The sequence below is a fragment of the Pocillopora verrucosa genome, chromosome 9 (assembly GCF_036669915.1).
Source record: "Pocillopora verrucosa isolate sample1 chromosome 9, ASM3666991v2, whole genome shotgun sequence".
NCBI classification, from domain to species: domain Eukaryota; kingdom Metazoa; phylum Cnidaria; class Anthozoa; order Scleractinia; family Pocilloporidae; genus Pocillopora; species Pocillopora verrucosa.
Window position 1 is genome coordinate 8405259 of NC_089320.1, and position 21092 is coordinate 8426350.

Below are 21092 nucleotides of genomic sequence, written 5' to 3' on the forward strand. Positions count from 1 at the left end.
CTTAACGCCGCACGTAATGTTTCCTCACGACTTTACGTTTCGGTGTTTATTACTTTTCAACTATTGTGCGGTTGTCTTCTGGACATGAGGAATATTAACTTGATTTATGGATCGGCAGTTTTCGTAACTTTGGGATAATTAAACTCACTAAAATTACACGGATATTGTTCGCAACAGCATGAAAGCTTCTTCAACACGTCAAGATTTCAATACAGCTGCATAGCACAAAAAATGGATTCGGAGAGCGAAAAAATGCTCAAAGAAATGAAACTGTAAGATCTGTGTAACAATTTTTAAATAGACCATTAGCAGATTAACAACATCTCCGTTTAACCTGAAGAAGCAAGTGCAGCGGAGAAAAAGGTCACTTTCGTAAATTAGGTTAGACTCTTTTCATTAATTTCGCGCGATTAACCCTGTGACACTTTGTAGTCAACAGCCAACTATTGTCCTTATAACCCAGTTGCAGTGTCACCTGATGTAACCAATCAGACCAATGTATCCTCTGAATGTAATGAAACTAATAATTATTTCAACAACGAAGTTCTTAACGATATGGAAAACGAGGAAAGTCCTATTGCTTTGAAGAACCGGGTTGGCGATTGTACTCTTGAAATACTCTTGACATCACTTCAAGCATTGATTGACAACATTCGCTGGTCTAGGTATCTATTTTCAATCTTCTCTCTGTTTTGAAATTTAAATTGCTATCAGATATATGAACTGTGACATTACCAAAATTCTAAAGTGTATACGTGGCCGTTTGGAAACTGTTTACTCGTGAAAAAATTAAGGCAGACGTTGACGGGAATCAGGAGCCTTAAACTTACACCAGCAATAGATTATTGGCCAAAATCAAGTCCTTTCAAGAGTTTATTCTGGTCACCACAGTAAGGATACAACTTTACAATACTAGCTTAGCTACATGCGTCAAAATTAAAGCAGAAACCGTCTTCTTACACTGAGTAATAATCGTAGCGAGACCTATCACTGACATGTCCATCATCCGCCATTCAGCAATTTTCGAACAAAACACGCTCGCAGTATTTCTACAATAACATACTTTCATCCGAGATAATTAGGGCTTTAAATTCTTGTACTCTTGTGCTACATAAAAACGAAGAATGACCTCACATATTCTCAAGATTACAAGTAAGATCAGGATTAAACTTTTCTGCACAGCAGCAAAATTTCATAAATTCAAACAGTGAAAGAAAGGACGGATTTTAATTTAGCTCACCTTTCCTATAACTAACCAAGGTACAAACATAACCTTAATTAAAGTTTCTAAATTATTCAAGTTAAGGAAAATGAAGAAAAACCACCAACGAAAGCTGAGGTGTTAGGGCTTAGTTGTTATTCAAAACCGCTAAATTTAGTGACCAATTGAAAGGAACTCGTTTTTTTTGAGGACGCAAATTAATATTCTGAACAGGAACTGATAAGACTTGATTATCCAACATTAAAAATTGTAATGACAAAAACGTTTTTTATCCTCAAAAGTAAGTCTTCATAGTAAACTTAAAAACATTCGTCGGCTATCCCATTTGCAAACTTCACACTAGTATCTCGCGGGTGATTGTTATCGCTCATTATACATCTCTCGAAGTAGAAGTAAATTGCGAGTTAATTTTTCGCATAAATTTACACTTTATAAGGTGTGGACACTCTTAGTTATTCGGTTTTAGCCCAGTCTAAGGTCTATAAAACCGGATCCTATTCATGAGTTCATTAAGTTAGTTATAAAGGTAACTGATGAATATGAAAGCGACCTTCGCAGTAACGAATACTACTTAGGCGGTAGAGAAAATGAGGCTCAAAATAAGGGGAAAATTCAAGCCTGTACTGGATTAAAGCCAATGACCTTTGCGATACCGGAGCATTGCTCTACCAACTGAGAGTTGTAATGAACTCGTTAGGTGATGAATGGTAAATGATTGTGAATATATGAAAATAAAATATTTACGTATTCACAGTAATTTAAAGAATGACTAGCACATTTTCTACGTTTGCAAAAAAATGAAACCTGACTTTGGTCTAAAGATGTCAAATGATCATCAGAATAAGTGCTTGTGAGGAGACGTGATTCCTGGAAAAGTTAAGCGTCTTGCAGATCCACCTGTACTCCGACTTCAGCTGTCATCTTTCGCTTCGATAAATGGCTTCCTGAACTGGACTCGAGACCATAGTTGGCATATCCTGGAAGATTCCGAATGGAAAGTATTTGATCCATGTTGGTTCCGTGCCTATTAGCTAGAGCTTCATTTTTGGTGTATTCTCCGAAACTGTCGACTCCGTCCTCTTCTCCCTCCAGTGTATCGTTTTCCAGTCCAAAGATGTCGTCCTCAGAATCATTATAGTCAATCCCGTGCTCAAGTTTGTCAGTACCTAAGGGTATATCAAGAGTGTCTGGTTGTAATGCAGTCTTACTTGATATATTGTTGATCCAAGCACGTTCCCGACGTGCCATATGAATGGCAGAAAATTAAGGGTTAGAGGTGTTTGAATAGCAAGAGCCTAAGAAAATTTATGTAAATATAAGAAATACACAACAGAAAGGGACTGCACTCCTAAAATATAGCTGGGGATAGGAAAAGACTCCATTGCTTCTCCCCCATACCAAGAAATTACAAACAGTTTATAATCTGTGCCTGTGGTGCTTACGCTGCCTGTGACCACACCAATTTGTACGCAGAGATAGCTTTTCTCTCGAAGTATTCACATCTTTAAATATTGGTTTTTTGGTATTTACTGCTGTTGTGTAGCACGATACCATCCTACGTTTTCGTCATGTGGCGAGATTTTCACATAAAAGTTTTAAGAAAAGAAAGCAGTCAATACATCTAGCGTTTGTGGAGACTCGTGCAAGCATGGCAGAGACGTGAGGGTAAAAATCACTTCAGGTGATGGGGAAGAAAGAGAGTAATTACGGCTATCAAGGTATATTTAGGTGGCACACAAAGTGTGCATGCTGTCATTCCAGTCGTGTTGAACTTGGAAAAATTATCTTACCTATGATCTCTTGCTCACGAGTGAGTCTAATTGGAAGAATTTTATTGATAAGAAACAATTGTAGCCATGTAGTCATAGCACTCCAAGCGGCAATAACGACACATGCCAGAAGTTGGACACCCAGCAGTTTTACGCTGCCACCTTTGAAGAGCCCACGAGCATCTGACAATCCCTCAAGCTCGTCTTCTTCTACAAATAAAGCGACTGCAATCATCCCCCAAATACCAGCAACAGCATGAGTTCCTATGCAACCCACAGGGTCATCGACTTTCAATCTAGAAAATAATTTTTTTTGTTGCATATTCATCAGTTTTTGTCGTTGTTGAAATGGGCCCGAAAAGCAGCATAGAGCAATTTATGTTTGCAAACAGTTTGAGCAAAGAACCAAAAAAAATAAAAAAATAAAAATCCAAGATAAAGCCAGGATTCCTGTGCTTTAATCGAGTAAAATTGTAAAGCTTTCATGCAAATAGAAGCCCCTTACGCTTCTAAGGTAGCGTGGAATTGTTTCCTTCGTTCCCCTTAGAAATTGGCAAACGTAAGAACCAAAACCCTAATTTAGTGTTCAATAGCCGAATCAAACCAGCCGAAAAATGAAGAGGACAATACGAGTTTTTTCTCAATCCCCCGACCATATATGACATGCTAAAGCGTTCATTACACCGCAAGAACGGTTTTCATAGCAACCTGTCAATAATGTCGCAACTGCCGCATGCAACCAATCCTCCTATGAATCCTATGAGGAAGGCCTCCCAAGGGCGACACACAGCACAGATGGCTGTGATACCCACGAGACCTCCTAGAATGCCAGTTATGAATACTGCCACGTCCAGCTTTCCTTTTCGGTAGTAGTAGCTGTAAGCTATCCCTAAGATTCCTCCTCCAATTGACCCGTTCAATGTTACTATTGCTGACCTTGAGGCAAGTAGCCATTTTCCTGTGGAAGAAAATTTAAGACCCGGTTTTTACAAAGATCATGACTTTAAAAACTTTGTGTGATTTTTCCACCAGGAGGTTTTCAAGTCAGTTCTAAAGGTGAAAAAAATTCTCCTGCCAGTGTTGTTTCATTTTCCTTTTAGATTTTTTATCACAACAAAATAAACATCTACATGCCTCCACTCATTCCAAAAGTGCTGCCACAATTAAACCCAAGCCAGCCCCACCACAGCATAAACGTTCCCAGTAGAACATTGGTGAGTGACCCCGGCTTTCCTTGTTTGACTGAATTGTCATATCGTCCTAGTCTCGGACCCAGCATGATCGAGGCCACCAAACCAGCGACTCCTCCAACTAAGTGAACACCAGAACACCCTGAAGAAAAATCGAATCAAGCTCTAATATTCATCAATGCTCTCCACAAATCCTTTAAAAAAAAATGAAATAATTAACGTGTCGTCTTAGTCGTGTTTTCCTGATACAACCATCCTCAACCATGTCTAAAACTGCAACATTTTTCCTTTTAAGCTTCTGAAGACTTAGGTGTGTTATAGCCAAATAAGTTATGAATATTCTCTTGATAGCGCAAAGTTTCATTTTGATTTACCTGCAATGTCAATAGCACCAAGCTCCTTGAGAAAGCCTTTTTCACCCCACAGCCAATGTGCTGGAAAGACATACGATATCGTGTTGGTAAAAGAGTAAATTGTGTATGCATGTAGATGAGTTCTTTCCGCCATTGCCCCCGACACGATGGTTGTGGCAGTTGTGGCGAACGACATCTGAAAGAAATACAGGGCGAACACATCTCCTTGCTCAGCTTCTACGTCCATCGCAAAATAACCTGGCGGGAAAGCAAACAACGAAAAAGCGTTCGGTTGAGACATTTCCATGTTATTCTTGGGAAATACGAGATATGCATTCAGCAAAGTGCATCAAATGACACGGAGATGTAGAGTGGGCCTCTTTTTTAAACGTTGATAAAATCCATTGAATAATTCTTCAGTTAATATTGAGAGGGTAGAAGCGGCTGGTTGGCTAGTTTAATTGCTCAACCCAAAACTGACGAAAAATAAAACAATAATTAATTGCTGTGACAATAACATCGATTTTCTCGGAATCTTCGTTGCGCCTTAGTTAGTGAATGAAGCAAGGACAGTTTTGCTTTATCAATTACGAAGGCAGGAAGCTGGTTCGCTACTTTGAAACTTCATTGCTGTGCGTGCAACTAAGATAAAAAACAATTCTTTTTTAATTTCTGGCGACACATAATTTCAGGCAAATTGTATGAAAAAAGTTTACAAACTGTCTCTATTTCTTTACCCATGCCACAAAAGGCATTTGTTCCTTCAGCGATGCCAAAGCTAAAAGCAAATCCGTACAACCAATAAGATAGTCCTCCATATATGACGTCCACGGCATTTTTAACCATAATATTGACCTCATTCTTCTGAGAGACCAGACCTGGAAATCATAGGGAAATGACGCCTGCGTATTAGGAGCCATTAAAAATTGCTTTTTCGGTCAATGTCCTATATAAATACGTTAAAATGATGTAGATTATTGAGTTACCAAACGTTGTTCCTAGTTATTCTCAGATATGAACATCAATAACCTTATTTTTGTCACAATCCGAAGCGGGCTTTAGGGTCTGAAGACTCTTTGCAAGATATAACCTATTTTAGTACGGTCAAATTATAAGGAATACCTTCATTATGGTTATTTGGCATAACATGTATTATGCTTCAAAACTGCCAGTTTATGTTACGTGTCTTCAGCACTCTCAATTCAGTTACGAACCGACTCTCGCTCAACCTAGTATTTTTAACCCTTCAACTCCTAATATCTAATTGTTAATTATCTCCTTTAGCTGCTACACATTTTCCTGTAAATTGATCATGAGAATCTGTTGTTAGATCAAAACAAAAACTCCTACCTGACAAGTTAGAGTATTCTCATTACCTGTTTGCAGGAAAATGTATGAGGAGAAGGTAGAAGTTACATGTTAATCACTTCTAGGAGTGAAAGGGTTAATAAAAATTTCTTTTCAAAAACGAACCGATATTGAAACAGATAAACGTGAAAAAATCGTGACGGGAAAAATCATGATACAATTTTACAAGGTGTCGAGTTCCAATTTCAGCTTACGTAACTGTTAACTGATTTTCTAAAAAAAAAAAAAACACAAATATACCAAACTTCGACTTATCATTCTGGTTTATTTTCTACCTCTGGTGTATCCTATGTCTTGGTTACGCAGTTTTTTATTTCTTTTTGTTTGAGTGAGTCAGTGCAGTGGAATTTTTTTTATCAGCTTTTTTCCGAAAATGAACCAGCAAATTATACACTGAATTATACAAACAAACCTGACTCCACTAGTCCGAATCCAGACTGCATTGTAAATATTATGAAAGCACTTGTCAAAATCCATGTTGCATCGTCCGAATTCAACTCAGCAGGGCTTGTTACAGACTCGCTTCCATTTATGTTAGTACTAGAAGAGTTCATCTCTAATTTTACCATCAGTTACAGCCGGCGGACTCGCAATTTATGCAAACTGAAACAGTGCAAGCTACCGCATCCTATTAGCAATTTTTAAATAACTTCTATTGATTTAAATATACAACAGTTCTAAGACAAACAAACAAACGACACAAAAATATAAATTAATTTTCGTTGAAAATGAAGATTCGTCTATTCTCGTAATCAACATGTTTGACCCACTAGCCTCCGTAATACTTAAGAGTTGCATTGAATGTCAAGTTTCTTGAAATTTCTCGCTATGAAACTGGATCAAAATTACCAATTAACCAATGAAAACCTCCCTGCTGATTTCTGAAGATTACTCTCGAAATAAATGGAATAGAAAAGCTATCTTCCTCAACAAACATGTTGCTTAAGAAACGTGAGTATTACAGTAGAGTAGTCCGTTGAAATTGACATTTCTCTCTTCCTGTATTTCGTTTCTCTGTTGATCGGCTGATTTTTGTGTTTATATGAAAAAATGAAACAAGGCTCCTTTTCAGCAAGGTGAAAATATATTTGTATGGAATTTTGTACCGCCCAACAGGGTGTTTACTCGTAATAGGTTTCAAACGAAGATCAAAACAAAAATTGAGAACTCAGTTAACACAAGCAAATGATAGCTGTTGCTTCTTAGGCGATCGACTTTGTTCATGAATTATTCTGCATATCTTCGAGACTCTTCTTTGAAATTATCTCCCGCCGGATAAGCGCCGGGTCTATTTACAGGTTGCCTCGACTTTTCGCATGTTATGTTCCTTTCAGACGCTCCAGCCTTTGTATAACAACACATTCTCTGTACTAAATAAGCCTTATCCACCTCTATAACCTACGCAGTTTATGCGACCCTGTCTTTTATTCGAGAAACGACCGGATGCAACCAAAATTACAAGGATGACTCATATTTGTTAAGATTTGATTTGAGCTTAGTTTAGCTTTTTTTTGAGAGACACTTACTCACTTCAGCTCGCATAAATCATAAAATGTATTCAAAAGATAAAAATTTTGGTTATGCAATAGTTGCGATTTGATGTTTAATAAAGGTAATGTATACACTGGTAATCCGTTATCATCAGAGTCCTCCGTCATGAATTGTTAATTTAAAATTTGTCTTTTTTGAAAGTAGAAAATTTATATTGAATCCCGTTAAAAAAAATTCAATGGATCCAGAAGCATTTCGCTTTTTTAAGGGTTCTTTTGATTTGCCTGTTCGCCGACATTTTACATTTGTTTGGATTCGGTAAACTTATAAAAAAGCTGAAACAATTAAGATGTCAGGCACCCTATCAGAATTCTTCTTTGCATGATAAAAACGAACAGGTGAGAATATTTAACAAAGAATTGTTTATATTCTAACTTGGTCTGAATTATTAACCATAACCAGCGCCAATCGTCTATTTGCGATACAGAGTGCAATGGAAAAGACTAACAACATTCGTTAGAAAATTTGTAAGAGAAGCTCGCTTATTTTCTAATTCTTGATATTGATGCATGAAATCTGTTCTATAATGAAGTATTTGTTCAAAGCTTTGTTCAAGGACGAACTTTGCATACTAATGATTTCATATACAGTGTTGGTTGTATATGACTCATGAAGTGGTGCTAAGTGTCACAAAGAGGTAGGCAGGACTGAGAAAGGCCCTTATTTCAAAGAAACAAAACAGAACAAAATTCAGAATCTGAATCGCGTGCTTAGAAAACAGCCGTTTACCGACAGGCTAAACTAACGCCGTATGTATGAATAATTTGCGATTGCTTTTGTTAACGATCTGCGTGAAATCTTCCTTTTTAAGCGATTTTTGTTATATCATAAGGTACTTTTTAACCAATCTTTAGCTAAAATTTTGAGAAAAAGCAATCATAATCAGAGGGAACAGAAATATCATTACAAATTTGTAAATCTCTTCTGCTACACTAGGTTACTATTTATGTCAAATCAACCCACCTTATTAATTATTTCAGATACGTAAAGGAGCCGAAGAATCACTCTTTAACTTGGGAAGAGATCAGCATCAGCAATCATGGTGACGAACTCGTCGCTTTTTAATGGATCCTCTGTTCCGTTTACCAGCAGTGAACTACCAACTACAAGTCCTCGAGGAAGAGATACCATGGATGGCCCGGGTGATGCTGTTTGGATTTTAACCAGTGCTTTCATCATTTTCACGATGATTTCGGGATTTGGACTTGTAGAATCTGGTAGGCTTATTCTTGGGATTTCAGTTGGTTCCTGATGCTTGAAACACCGAATTAAAAAATTAGAAATGTATCGTTTTAATTTACTTCATATTTCGAGTTTTCGAGATCTTTATTTCACGTTATCCTAAATGATTGTTCAGTTCACCAGTGATGTCAAATTTGTAATCATGGGATTTTTAAGATGGAACTTATCATGTCTTCCTCGGCTTATGGAAACGAAACTCGAAATTTCCCATCAGCATTAACCGAAATCCAAAGATCTTGAAGGTTTTACCTTCACAAAATCAGTAAAAGAAAATGACTGAATAGAAGACTGAATGAGGGAAGGCATAAACTCCATTAGTGGAAGGACTTTTTTTAAAACACACCAGCTCGCAATTTGTCGATTAAATGCACCCTTGACTTCTTATTTGCAAGTAGACGAATTAATTTTGGATCTGTCAAAACATAATATTTTAATTGTTTCCTCTTCGCTTTATCATGTTCGTAATGCGTTTCCGAACGTGGATTCGTGAGATTCGCCAAAGGTTTTTCCTACCTCATGCGTTAGTCTTACCACTCGACATATCAATTTTAGTTTCCTGTTTTTTGTAGAATATGATAATTTCCTATATTGCAAAATTCGCCCCTACGTCAAATATGTCATTTATGAATTTTTTTTTTCCTGTTTCGCATTTCTTCATGTGGCTAATTGTTCTATTTTTCCACCTGTAAGTTGGCTACCAATGGCCTTGTCATGCATGTTTTGCAATTATTCTCTGGCAAGTTATTCCATTAAGAGCCTGGATAATGCTGCCTAAGCTCTGTTTACATCAAAGCCATATTTTAATGAAATCATAAACACGAGTAGAAATCGGGAGTCTGCTAAATAATCCAATCATAAACCAGCAAAATAATTTAAGTAAGCTTTCGCACGAAAATATATACATGGTAGCTAATCGTCTCAAATGAGGTATTTTCAGAGGAGAGCTTAAATTAAATGGTTCATTGCTATGCCTCATTGTAGGAGAAAATATTATGGTGATACACAAGAGGCTCGCCTCTGCAAATAAAACAAAAATAAAATAATAAGGATAGTGGCGTTGAAATTAGACATTTCAAATTATCTTAACGAGAAGAAGATTTGAATCACGTGATTCTAGGTGTTTGGCAAACTGTTCTTAGCGACGGCAAATTTGGATTTTAATTTCCATTTTCTGCTAGTGAGGATATTGTTCTATGGGATGGTAAGTAGCTATAGAGGTTTGCAGCGCCATCTTAAAATAACAGTGACTACAAGTATGCCTTCAACTCTCTTTTCTGGATCATTGAAGGATGAGCTGACAAACAGACTGTTGTTCTAGAGAACAATTTTTTGTATTTAAGCCTTTGGTTTGCCTTATTAGGGTGGAAAATTTGGCCTTTGGAAACACTAAATGAAAGCTTATTTCTAACCTGTGACATGTGCGTTTTTGTCGTTGCCCATTGCGTAAGAGGCCAAAATTCTAAAACAGTACTACCTGAGCTCTGTTTCGACGAATCCTAACACACGAAACCGGTTCCATTATCGCTAATATGTGATTAGCTGTATCTTTAAGGGAATGTTCATTGCTCTGACTGTGAAGGAGAACAAGCTTTCTGGCACTTTTTGGCTGCAACATAAAAAAAGTGATTAATTAAAACATCAGGAAAAGTTCACTCGTCATATCATTAAGTACTCCAGTATTTTAATTTGGATGTGCAATTTGGATATGGTCAATAATTTCTCTATTGCTTATATCTAGGTATGGTCTCTAGAAAGAACGAAGCAAATATAATGGTGAAAAACGCTGTTGATGTTATATTTGGCGGCCTGGGGTTCTGGATGTTCGGCTTTGCTTTCACTTTTGGAAAGGACGAAGGTGCAAATGCATTCTCTGGCTATGGAAGCTTTTTCACAGACGCAGAGGAGACGCGAATGGGCGACGTGTTCGCACTTTATTGTTTTCAAGCCTCTTTTGCCACTACCGCTACAACCATCGTTTCAGGAGCAGTAGCGGAGAGGATGAACTTAAAGGCGTACATAATATTTGCCTTTACAAATACCTTAACATATTGCTTCCCAGCCCACTGGGTATGGGGGGACACAGGCTGGTTACGTAAGATGGGAGTGGTCGACATGGGTGGGGCCAGTCCAGTACATCTTGTGGGAGGAGTCGCAGGTCTGGTCGCAACTATCATGCTCAAGCCCCGAGCTGGAAGATTTAAAAGCTGTTCAGATGCAAATGCACCCTTGACGCACAAAATGGGAAGTCCAACGAATGTATTGCTTGGTATGTACGGGTATTTAAATTTTTAACTTTAGGTTTGAGATTTCATGCTTCAGTCGATAAGTCAGTTTGTTTAAAAATCGGTCAATGAATCGGCTAGTAACTTAGTCATTCAATCCGTCAGTCAGTTATTTGGTCAGATTCATCGGCAGCCATGATTTGAGTCAATAATATGAGTAGTTCATATACCATTTATTTTAAATTAATATTTCTGGATATTTACCACTATATTTGTACCGTTATAAGAAATTTTTTACAGAAGAGAAACTACGTTATTCCTCCTATTTCTCTCATTACAGGAATGTTCATGCTATGGTGGGGTTGGCTCGGTTTTAACTGTGGAAGCACATTTGGGGTCAGCGGTGGAAGATGGAAGCTTGCCTCTAGGTCTGCGGTCTGTACCATAAATGCTTCATGCGGTGGTGGTGTTTTCGCTACTTTTTACAGCTACTTTAAATGCAACAGGTGAGATAAAAGGCATCATTGCCAAACGATAATTTCCTGAACGTGATGCATGCATGTTTTAAGGCAACCTTTTGTAAGTTCTTAAGCCCCCCTTAATTCTTTGTTTCGTTCGGTCACTTAGACAGTGAGGTTGAGAGGCTTGTAAATGAATGATTCCATGGACGAAAAAACCAACTTTTCAAACAGTCCTGCCAATAAATACTGGATATGTCTTTTTGAATTGATGATATCCGAGCTTTCAATATTTTAAGGGTTTGAGTCCGAAACGCATCTACACTCGAGGTCATCTGAGTGAGATTTTGTATCTTTGCGATATCATCTACTAGCGGTAAGGTTTTCAAATCTTCTCGGGAAAGGACACGAAGAAACATCGCTTTGACAATGGCCATAACTGTGACAACCAATGATCTCTAGGTAAGAGTCATTGTTAAATTTAGCTTCCCAACCACTGTTTAATCAAGGACAGAAATGTAAGGGTATCAACGATAAACTAACATCTTACGTTTCTCTTCTAGGTTGGACATTCCTTTCTTCATGGTTGGAGTACTTGGTAGCCTCGTCAGTATCACTGCCATATGTGGTGTTGTGAGACCTGGAGAGAGTTTAGCAATAGGCTTCATCGGTTCAGCAATTTCTATCCTTGGCTGGCAACTTCTAAGCAAACTCAAAATTGATGACCCTGTAGGTGCAGTTCCTACCCATGCAGGAGGCTCTATATGGGGGATGTTAGCTGTTGGACTCTTTGTTGAAAAAGACACCCTTGAGAATACTTTCTCCTCAACTTATGGTGCTTTCAAAGGCGGTCATGTGAAGATACTTGGTGTGCAGCTTTTGGCATGTGTGTCCATAACAGTATGGACCGTCATAACAGTTTTTATGCAGCTTTACATCATTGAAAAATCTGTGGGGCTGAGATTCCCACTTGAGGAAGAGATCCTCGGAGCTGATGCCTGTGAACATGGAATTGACCAGTCACAAGCTAGACCTGAGAACCGGGTACGCCCCGTGACAGGGTCACAGAATAGAGTGTTCCCCATAGGCGAAGATGGACATATTGGAGAAGCGGATTCAAATCCCCAAAAAAATCCTTCAGCACGTAATGGAACTTCTAAACCTGGAAGTGATGACACTAGACTGCAAGACTGTGAAGAATCTGCCACTGAATCGATATCCGAACTATCGTTAGAGAGCATCCCGGGATATGATAAAACGACGCACAGAAAACAACACAGTTCATTCCATGAAGCCGAGAATAACTTTGATCCCAACAGTTCCGGAAATGTTTTTAGTTCAAGAAAAAGATGGGATAAAGTTCTCCAATCTACGAGAAAAGTCAGCTTCTCCGAGAAAAATGGGGATAGAGACGTCCCTAATGAATTTTCCCAGCCTAAGGCGAAAGTTCCCGTGGTCATAACCCTCACACCAGCGGATGACAGTCGGGAATTAAGGCTGAGTTTAAATGACATGAGAAAACTGACAAAGTAAATGCTTTAAAACCTTTATTATCAAGATCTAAAAATAGTGGTAAATTTCATTCAAAATCCACTCGCAAAGATGCTGTTTTTTTAGAATGGAGTAATTGCTTTGCATATTGGAATGCAGGTTAGAGAGTGATCGAAAAGAAGGTGCGAATAGATCTTTATTCTTTAGTTTGGCCTAAATAATTTGTTGCTATATCGAAGATTTGTCTCATAGAAAGGCCCCTCTTGTAAATGAACGGTTCAAATATCGATTAATTCGTAGTGCTAAACATATTAACCTTTGAATCGTCATAAAAAGGTGACCTTTTACGTTTTGTATAATGTCTTGTGCAAATAAAGTTAAGGTACGTTGGCCTTGTGTGCTTTAATTTCATTTACCTATTATTTAATGGATGGTTATCTGTACAGTTTGGATAAGCTCAGTCCCAAAATAGTGATACCATGCTGGCGCAAAACACTAAGTTAAAAGCTTGATTGCTACTTGTTTTCAATGTAATGAATATTTATCAAAACTACGGCAAGACAGAACTGACCAAATGTCAGTCACTCCTAGATTAACACGGAAATTTATTAATGCAATAGACTATGATATGAGGAGGTTCGTGTTCTCGTAGTAATAGCCAGAAACTCTGGTGCAGATGAGATGGTAAAGAATATATATATATATATATATCAACATCTCAAGAATATTTTACAGTTCAATCAGCACACCATGTTCGCAGATAACTTGTACACATTTGTCTAAGGTACCCTTTTGTTTAATCATAGGATAACATGATTCCTGCCTCAGAAGTTCCTCAATATCCGACTCCATACTGCACATCGATGGCAGTTCGTTCGAATTTCGTGAGCCCTCGTTGTCTTTTCCTATATCTGTGGAACTAAATATACGATTCTGGCTGGAATTTTTTGAAGCTTGATCTTTTCCCTGGCTCTGTTCCCTTTCAGTTACATTTCTCCGTTGAGCAGATACAAGACGGTTCGGTGCGCTGGAGCTCTCCAGCTGTGGGGCCTCCTCACCTTTTTTCTCGTCCACAGTTTCTTCCCCGATTCCATGCTCTACAAAGTCGCATCCCTGTAACTCTTCCTCCCGCGTAAGTCGTATTCCAATTGTCTTCTCGATCAGAAAAAGTTGAATAACTGTCGTCACGACTGCCCAAGCTGCTGTTACAAGACATGCAAGCAACTGGACACCAAGCAGTCGCCAGCTGCCTCCCTTCAAGAAACAATTATGTCTCTAGTTAGCATATATTTTCTTTCCGCAATAAAAATAACTTGGTGACAACCGAGACAGGAGAGGGTGAATGTAGAATCAAGGGATACATGTTAAATCCACGACACTGCACCTTCCCGTTTGATAACAAAAGAGAGTTTTAACTTATGTCTCAGGTAAATTCTATTGTGACATTACCAAAGTGAATGGTTCCTAAGAACCGCGAAAGTATTTTAACTCGCTCAGTTTTTGGTTTGTTTTCATTTGCAAAGGCGAGAAAATCAGATTTTTTGACCCGCGCTCGTTATGAAAAGTATCTATTTTAGTTGATGTCATTTGTATTTGTGTTTCATAATTATTGTCATGAATTTTTTTTTGATTAGATGTGTTTGTTTTGATAGCCCTCCACGCCCAGACTACATCGAAGATCCTTGCCAGACCTTCATATCTCCACCGCCGACTCCCGATAAATTCACCTTGTACCACAACTCCAAACTAACAGTGTAGTTTAAGGTAATGAATTAAAAATCGAGGAACCCAAAAAGTAAAAATACAAACTGTTACGAATATTATAATATTGTTATTATTATTACTAAGGAAATCGAATACTTGGTTATAAATAATACATGAAGAAAAAATACGCGAGGGCACACTGATTTAAAATCACAAACCATGCCTGTCCTGTCTAGTTGCAATTATAAATGTCGCTGCAATCATAAATGTCGCTGCAATCATAAATGTCGCTGCAATCTTTGCCAGCTGTGTCAATTGCATAAAACTCACTTTAAATAGGCCCTTTTCCTTTGAGAATCCTTCGTTTTCCTCTTGTTCAGCAAATAGAGCCACAGCAATCATACCCCAGACTGCTGCTCCGGCATGGGTAGCAACGCAGTTGACTGGATCATCAATCTTAAGTTTAATCATGGCGTCAGACAGTAAGCAGGCGAACATTCCACCAAACAGTCCAATCAAAATTCCTTCCCATGGTCGGGCAAGAGCACATATACCTGTAACTGACACCAGACCGCCACGGATTCCAGTTACGAATGTTGGAACATCTAATGTTTCTGCATCTTGGAGGTAACTGTAAGCGATTGCGACGATACCCCCACCGATTGAACCATTTAATGTGACAACTGCTGCACGAGCGGCTAACTTCCATTTTTCTACAAATAAAGCAACGGAAAACTAAGCAAAATAAAGATTGAGACTTAAAAAAACTCAAGCCCAGATCAGTCATTACACTTCTTACCTCCAGTGATACCAAAGGTGCTGCCACAGTTAAACCCCAGCCAGCCCCACCACAACATGAACGTTCCTAACAGCACATTAGTCATGGAACAAGGCTGGAGCCTTTTCTTGTTGTCATCAAAACGACCTAATCTAGGCCCTAACATGACTGCAGCAGCGAGTCCTGCGGCTCCTCCGACTAAATGCACTCCAGAGCAACCGGCGATGTCGATGACACCAAGTTCCTTGAGAAGTCCCTTCTTGCCCCAGATCCAGTGAGTTGGAAAACACGTTGACAGCGTGCTCACGAAGGAATACAGCATGTAAGCCTTGAGATTCGTTCGTTCGGCCATAGATCCGGACACAATTGTGGTCGCTGTGGAAGCCAGTGCCATTTGGAAGAAGTACATGGCATAAACTTCTCCTTTGTCGATAGGTACTTCTGTGAGGAAATATCCGACCCCTGTGAAGGCGTTCGTACCTTCGTCTACTCCAAAGCTTAATCCGAAACCAAATAACCAGAAAGATAGACCACTAAAGATAATATCAATGGCGTTCTTGACCATTATGTTTGTCTCGTTTTTTATCGTAACCATTCCTGAAAAAGAGCATAAACAATTTATACCTGTGACTTTTCGTTGTGTATAAAAGTATATACCTTAGATTTGCTTGTGACAGGACGGAAACAGTTTTGGGCAACAAACAATATAAGCATGCAACATTCTCGACAGACATGGAGACGAACCAAAAAACCTGAGCCCCCTACCCACATCCCTCTTCGCCGAATGCTATGAAGGAAAAGCTCTTCAGCATGAGCTCGAATGGTCGTCATACTACTTCGACATATCTAAAATGTCTTTAACCTGTAAGTTTGTTGTTACCTTAGTTGGATCATTGGTTCGAATATTGACCTTTTTTGTTTATTATTGTTGAATGCGAAACCTTACCTCGAGGCAAAACCCGATTTTCCGAATGCGTGAGAGTTTTATATTGACCATGTTGTATAAACTGAATGGTCCTAGCTTACCCCTTTTTCTGATCCGAGAAAAAAAAGAGGATTGGCAAGTATTTGTTTAGATACCCTGCATGCATTACAAAAATGGAAACTCTGATAAACAGAGAAATATCTCAAATTATTCAAGATTGTTTTTCTATCTCTTCTTTTTAGCTCTACATAACAAATTTGCCAAGGTTTCTCTTAACAGTTTCAATAATTCGTTGTGCCTGATAAATACACTACTTACCCGATTCAATAAGTCCAAACCCTGACTGCATGGTAAAGACAATAAAGGCACTAGTGAGAATCCAAGTGGCATCTTCATAATCGATAGGCCTTCCTGTAAGTCCTTCTAACGGAAAGTCTGTCGACGTCGCCATTGCAATTGCGACTGTCCTGCTTCAGCCAAGGCGGCAAACGAATTTCTCCATTACATTTACTAGGATTAGTTAAAGATGACAAACAAAACAATTATTCATTATTCAATATTTCTTTTCTGTTCATCAAATAGCTCGTATGGCCTTAGATGATGATAGAGCATTCACGGGTGTTCCCTAATTAACAAGTTGTCGCTGATCAATAAATCATTCTTATTGTAGCGAAGTTAGCCTGCCATTCGCTGACCTATAAATAATCTTAATCAACTGCCCTGCTTGATGTAAGAAATTTATATGAACACTAAAAATATATAATGAAAGCTAAAATTCTAAACTGGAAAACGTTGCTATACAGTTTGAATTTTGGTAAAAGAAAATAATTGACAATATACTTCGAAATAACTGTTTTGTAACCTTAAGGTGCTTGAATTTGTTGGAAAAAGAATGGTTGTTTTTTGCATCAGAAATATCTGTACATTAATAACCTTGACTATTTTCACTTAAATTTGGGTGAAACTGCGTTTATTTTCATAATTTACTTTCAATACAGCCTAAATCTAATGTAATAATTATGGGAAAAATCTAGAGGAAAAACTTGCATGGCGATGGAAACCGTATTGTATTTTTTGAATAAGCTTAACTTACTCTGTTTCTCAGATAAAATGAAACTTCATTTCAAACCCCACAGAAAAGCAATTTGTTTTCCCTAGTTTTGTTTTGGTTTTCATCGTGCTGAAAGCTTGTAACTAGTATAATTAAACCTTGGTAATTTTGCACCGTTTCAATATTGATCAAACACAACTTTCCCATAGGGCACGATACGTAGAGTAGTTTCAATCAGTGTAATTTGCTTTACCAATGTAGACATGATATTTCAGCGATAAAGAACCTGAACATTACACTTCTTTTCTCACTTTTTAATCGCTAAATTCTATACAACTTCGTCCTCTTTTTAAATAGTAATTGTTTTGGCAACAGTCGAATTGCGGTATTGATAAAACATAACCTTTTGTCTTGAGCTTTAACATACGTAGTATGATAAAAATTACCTGGAGTCCTGCTGATGTGTTGTCTTTCCTTGTGCAAGTCAAACTGTGAACAAATGACTCACTCGTAAGATTACATGAAATATTCATCAAACCAATCTCACGTCTCGAGATGATTTACAAAGGAAAGTATAAAACAAGGTACTTGGTTATGCAGTTTAATTTGCTCTGTCGTTTTCTACGAAAATTGCTCGACTCAGGTGAAATCGACAGAATCTGACAGCAAGCAAATTTTAAGATGAGCCTTAATGTATCGTCAACGAATATGACTTCTGTTCCTCCCACCGAAGCAGTTCAAGTTGGCCATGGTGACGCCGTCTGGATTTTGACTAGTGCTTTCATTATCTTTACCATGATCTCTGGATTCGGACTAGTTGAGTCAGGTCAGTTGAATCAGTTCGATATTCATAATTTTAAGAAAATGTGGTTTTTTTAAGGAAATTTTTTTTGGCATACTCCATTTGGGGTAAAGCTACAGGAATCTCATAGGATCGTGAGAAATTGTTTCGTGACAAATCTTGTTATGTCAAGTCTACACAAGTAATGATAACTTACCTCGGATGTTGAGAGGGGGCACTCACTTCGTGGGTTTTATTTGATTTGTTAACTTAACGTCACATGCACTGCCTGACAGTATTATACCTAACAATGTCTTATAGTCTTTGTATTGAACTTGATTATCACCAGGTATGGTATCTAAGAAAAATGAGACCAACATTATGGTAAAGAATGCCCTGGATGTGATTTTCGGTGGCCTCTCCTATTGGATATTTGGCTTCGCTTTCAGTCGGGGAGAACCAGACTATGAACATGGTAAATACAATGCATTTTCAGGATCAGCAAACTTTTTTGCTGACGCAAGCCGGTCAAGAATGGGAGGCGTGTTCGCTTTGTATTTCTTTCAAGCATCTTTTGCAACAACCGCAACAACGATTGTGTCAGGTGCCATCGCAGAGCGTGCAAATTTGCAAGCTTATATGGTCTTCTCTTTCACGAACACGTTGGCTTTCTGTTTTCCAGCTTACTGGGTTTGGGGAGAGCACGGCTGGCTGAAAGAGCTTGGAGTGATAGATGTGGGTGGAGCCAGTCCTGTACACCTAGTGGGTGGGGTTGCTGGCTTGGTGGGGACCATCATGCTAAGGCCAAGACGAAACAAGTACAATGACAATGGCTTGACACTAAAAATGGCTTCTCCGACCAATGTTCTGTTGGGTATGTTCATGCTCTGGTGGGGCTGGCTCGGTTTTAACTGTGGAAGCACATTTGGAGTCAGTGGTGGTAAATGGAAGCTTGCTTCTCGGTCAGCTGTCTGCACACTGAATGCCTCTATTGGTGGCGGCATCTTTGCCCATCTGTTTAGTGTCTTTTATTTGAAGCGTGTTGATGTACCAACTTTCATGTCTGGAATTCTGGGTAGTCTAGTGAGTATCACGGCAATATGTGCCGTTGCCAGGCCTGGGGAAAGCATTTTCATTGGTTTCATTGGTAGTGTGATCTCAGTGATGGGGTGGCTTTTGTTGGAGAAGTTTAATATTGATGATCCTGTCGGCGCTATCTCAACGCATGCTGGCGGGGCCATTTGGAGTATGCTTGCTGTCGGCTTGTTCGTCGAACAAGATCGCCTAGAAGATTTCTCAGAGACATACGGTGTTTTCAAAGGTGGCCATTTCAGAATTTTGGGAGTTCAGCTCCTGGCATGCTTAACAATTGGACTGTGGGCAGCCGTGGTTGCATTTTTGCAGTTTTTCATCATTGGAAAGTTTATACATTTCCGATTTTCTGAATATGAGGAGAAACTGGGTGCTGACTTCTGTGAACACGCTGTAGATCACAGCACTGAGCGAAAGACACCAAAGCAGCTTCAGAAGCTTGAACGGATGCGTGCAGCATTGGCAATAAAGAATAAAGTTGCACCTGCCAATAGTCCAGCTGGATATCCTCAAGAGAAAAACCTACGATTTACTCTGTTCCAAACAATAGTGGGGGCCTTATGGAGTGCACAGCGAAGCACGCGGGTCAATCAGTTACAGGCAGAAGAAAATGAGAAAGGTCACTCAAAGTTAAGATCAGTGGCATCTGTCCTTAGGGGTGGTGGAAATTTCACTCAAGTCTCTGAATTTCAGGAAGAGAAATTAGGAGAGGGTGAGGCCTTTGCTGAAAATAGGAAAGGTGTGGCAAGGTTTAGGGCCATAGCGCTTGCTTTGAGAGGTGCTCAGCAGATGAGGAGAGTTACTCAGTCACCGGCAGAGCAGGAGGGAAATTCTGATGATGACCATACAAGAACTTAAGCAAGGTTCAGACCTGTGGCATGAGCAGCAAGGGGTATTCAACACAAAGCAAACACTATTCAAGTAAAAGAGGCAGCAAATTCTTATAACCAATCTTAAGTTGTTGATGATTGTCCTTAAGTTATAAATCTGTTGTAAAAAAGAGTAAAATGTGCGATGCTTTTTTCTTTGACAATCAAAATAATTTTCTTAACATGTGTTCTCCTGAAAATTTTTCCTTTCTGATTCACTTATCCAAACGGCCTGTAAGTTAGAATGAATTTCTAATCAAACGCAATTATTGCACTTTAATTAGCAAAATAAAATTTCTCTATTACAAGTCTCTAATTATATGTAGTCATTACCTTAAATAGACATTTCATAAAAATAGCCTTAGAATTGGCCTTAGAACATGTAGCATTTGTCATCTTAATGATCCTTACTTTTCACAATTTTAATTTCCAAAACTTTGGCCCAAATTCTCAATACTCTCCAATTACTACAGACAACTAAGAAGCAACAACCAAGAAATATCTTGTGGGTGGAAGTCTGTCATTATCATAGTCATTTGCTGAATGCTCGCACTGCTGATATCCCCTCTTATTACTGGGTATTAGATAAGTCGAAGGTATGAACTTGATGTGACCTTCTCTTTTTGCATAAAGGTACAAAACAGAATGCATCATTGAATAAAAGGGGTAGGTCTTGAAAGAAACTGTTACACTGTGTCTGTGCAGGCTGGTTAGTCCCACTTGTGCAACTTTTGGTGTTTGGAGCTACTTTTTGTGGTTCTAGCAACCTCTGGCAATTTTTACCTTTTTTCAGAAGTTTTTGAGCAAATATAGGTTTAGAGCAAATATCAAGTGTCAAGAAGTTCATGAGATTGTAAGAAATTTGAATCTATGTGAATTTCTTGAATGGTTACCAACCTTTTGAACACAAATGAACCATGTATTGTCTTCTGTTAGACTTAAGAGTATCCATTTGAAACTTTTAATACGTAGGTGGAAAAATTTTTGGATTTTTGGAAATTTTTTAGCAACTTTTTGGTACTCCAG

General features: G+C 38.5%; 4 protein-coding genes across 9 annotated transcripts; 2 read left to right on the forward strand and 2 right to left on the reverse strand.

The window, feature by feature from the left end:
• Positions 1-1776: 1776 nt before the first annotated feature.
• LOC131773917 (putative ammonium transporter 3) lies at positions 1777-6510 on the reverse strand. 2 transcript variants are annotated; one of them, XM_059089886.2, is made up of 7 exons: positions 6315-6510; positions 5272-5412; positions 4556-4792; positions 4126-4323; positions 3700-3949; positions 3013-3287; positions 1777-2388 (listed from the first exon to the last, which is right to left on the reverse strand). In XM_059089886.2, the coding sequence occupies exons 1-7, from the start codon at positions 6469-6471 to the stop codon at positions 2099-2101; spliced, it is 1548 nt and encodes a 515-aa protein (XP_058945869.2). In that variant the 5' UTR covers positions 6472-6510; the 3' UTR covers positions 1777-2098. The 2 variants fall into 2 exon arrangements, with proteins under 2 accessions (XP_058945869.2, XP_066028354.1); XM_066172257.1 differs by lacking the exon at positions 6315-6510 and adding an exon at positions 5657-6200.
• Positions 6511-7825: 1315 nt separating this feature from the next.
• Positions 7826-13256, forward strand: LOC131773940 (putative ammonium transporter 3). 3 transcript variants are annotated; one of them, XM_059089920.2, is made up of 5 exons: positions 7826-7920; positions 8434-8670; positions 10434-10961; positions 11258-11423; positions 11939-13256. In XM_059089920.2, exons 2-5 carry the CDS (start codon positions 8493-8495, stop codon positions 12906-12908), a joined length of 1842 nt encoding a protein of 613 aa, XP_058945903.2. In that variant the 5' UTR covers positions 7826-7920; positions 8434-8492; the 3' UTR covers positions 12909-13256. The 3 variants fall into 3 exon arrangements, with proteins under 3 accessions (XP_058945903.2, XP_058945901.2, XP_058945902.2); XM_059089918.2 differs by having other exon boundaries at positions 7852-8090; XM_059089919.2 differs by lacking the exon at positions 7826-7920 and adding an exon at positions 8078-8202.
• LOC131773941 (putative ammonium transporter 3) lies at positions 13244-17802 on the reverse strand. Of its 2 annotated transcripts, XM_066171790.1 has the most exons (5): positions 17771-17802; positions 16592-16783; positions 15370-15945; positions 14901-15283; positions 13244-14120 (listed from the first exon to the last, which is right to left on the reverse strand). In XM_066171790.1, exons 2-5 carry the CDS (start codon positions 16722-16724, stop codon positions 13596-13598), a joined length of 1617 nt encoding a protein of 538 aa, XP_066027887.1. In that variant the 5' UTR covers positions 16725-16783; positions 17771-17802; the 3' UTR covers positions 13244-13595. The 2 variants fall into 2 exon arrangements, with proteins under 2 accessions (XP_066027887.1, XP_058945905.2); XM_059089922.2 differs by lacking the exon at positions 17771-17802 and having other exon boundaries at positions 16592-16789.
• A 21-nt stretch (positions 17803-17823) lies between these two features.
• Positions 17824-20902, forward strand: LOC131773937 (putative ammonium transporter 3). 2 transcript variants are annotated; one of them, XR_009339371.2, is made up of 3 exons: positions 17824-18150; positions 18455-20118; positions 20700-20902. XR_009339371.2 is itself a non-coding variant. In XM_059089914.2 (2 exons), the coding sequence occupies exons 1-2, from the start codon at positions 18006-18008 to the stop codon at positions 20053-20055; spliced, it is 1746 nt and encodes a 581-aa protein (XP_058945897.2). In that variant the 5' UTR covers positions 17824-18005; the 3' UTR covers positions 20056-20405. The 2 variants fall into 2 exon arrangements, 1 of the variants encoding a protein (XP_058945897.2); XM_059089914.2 differs by lacking the exon at positions 20700-20902 and having other exon boundaries at positions 18455-20405.
• Positions 20903-21092: the final 190 nt, after the last annotated feature.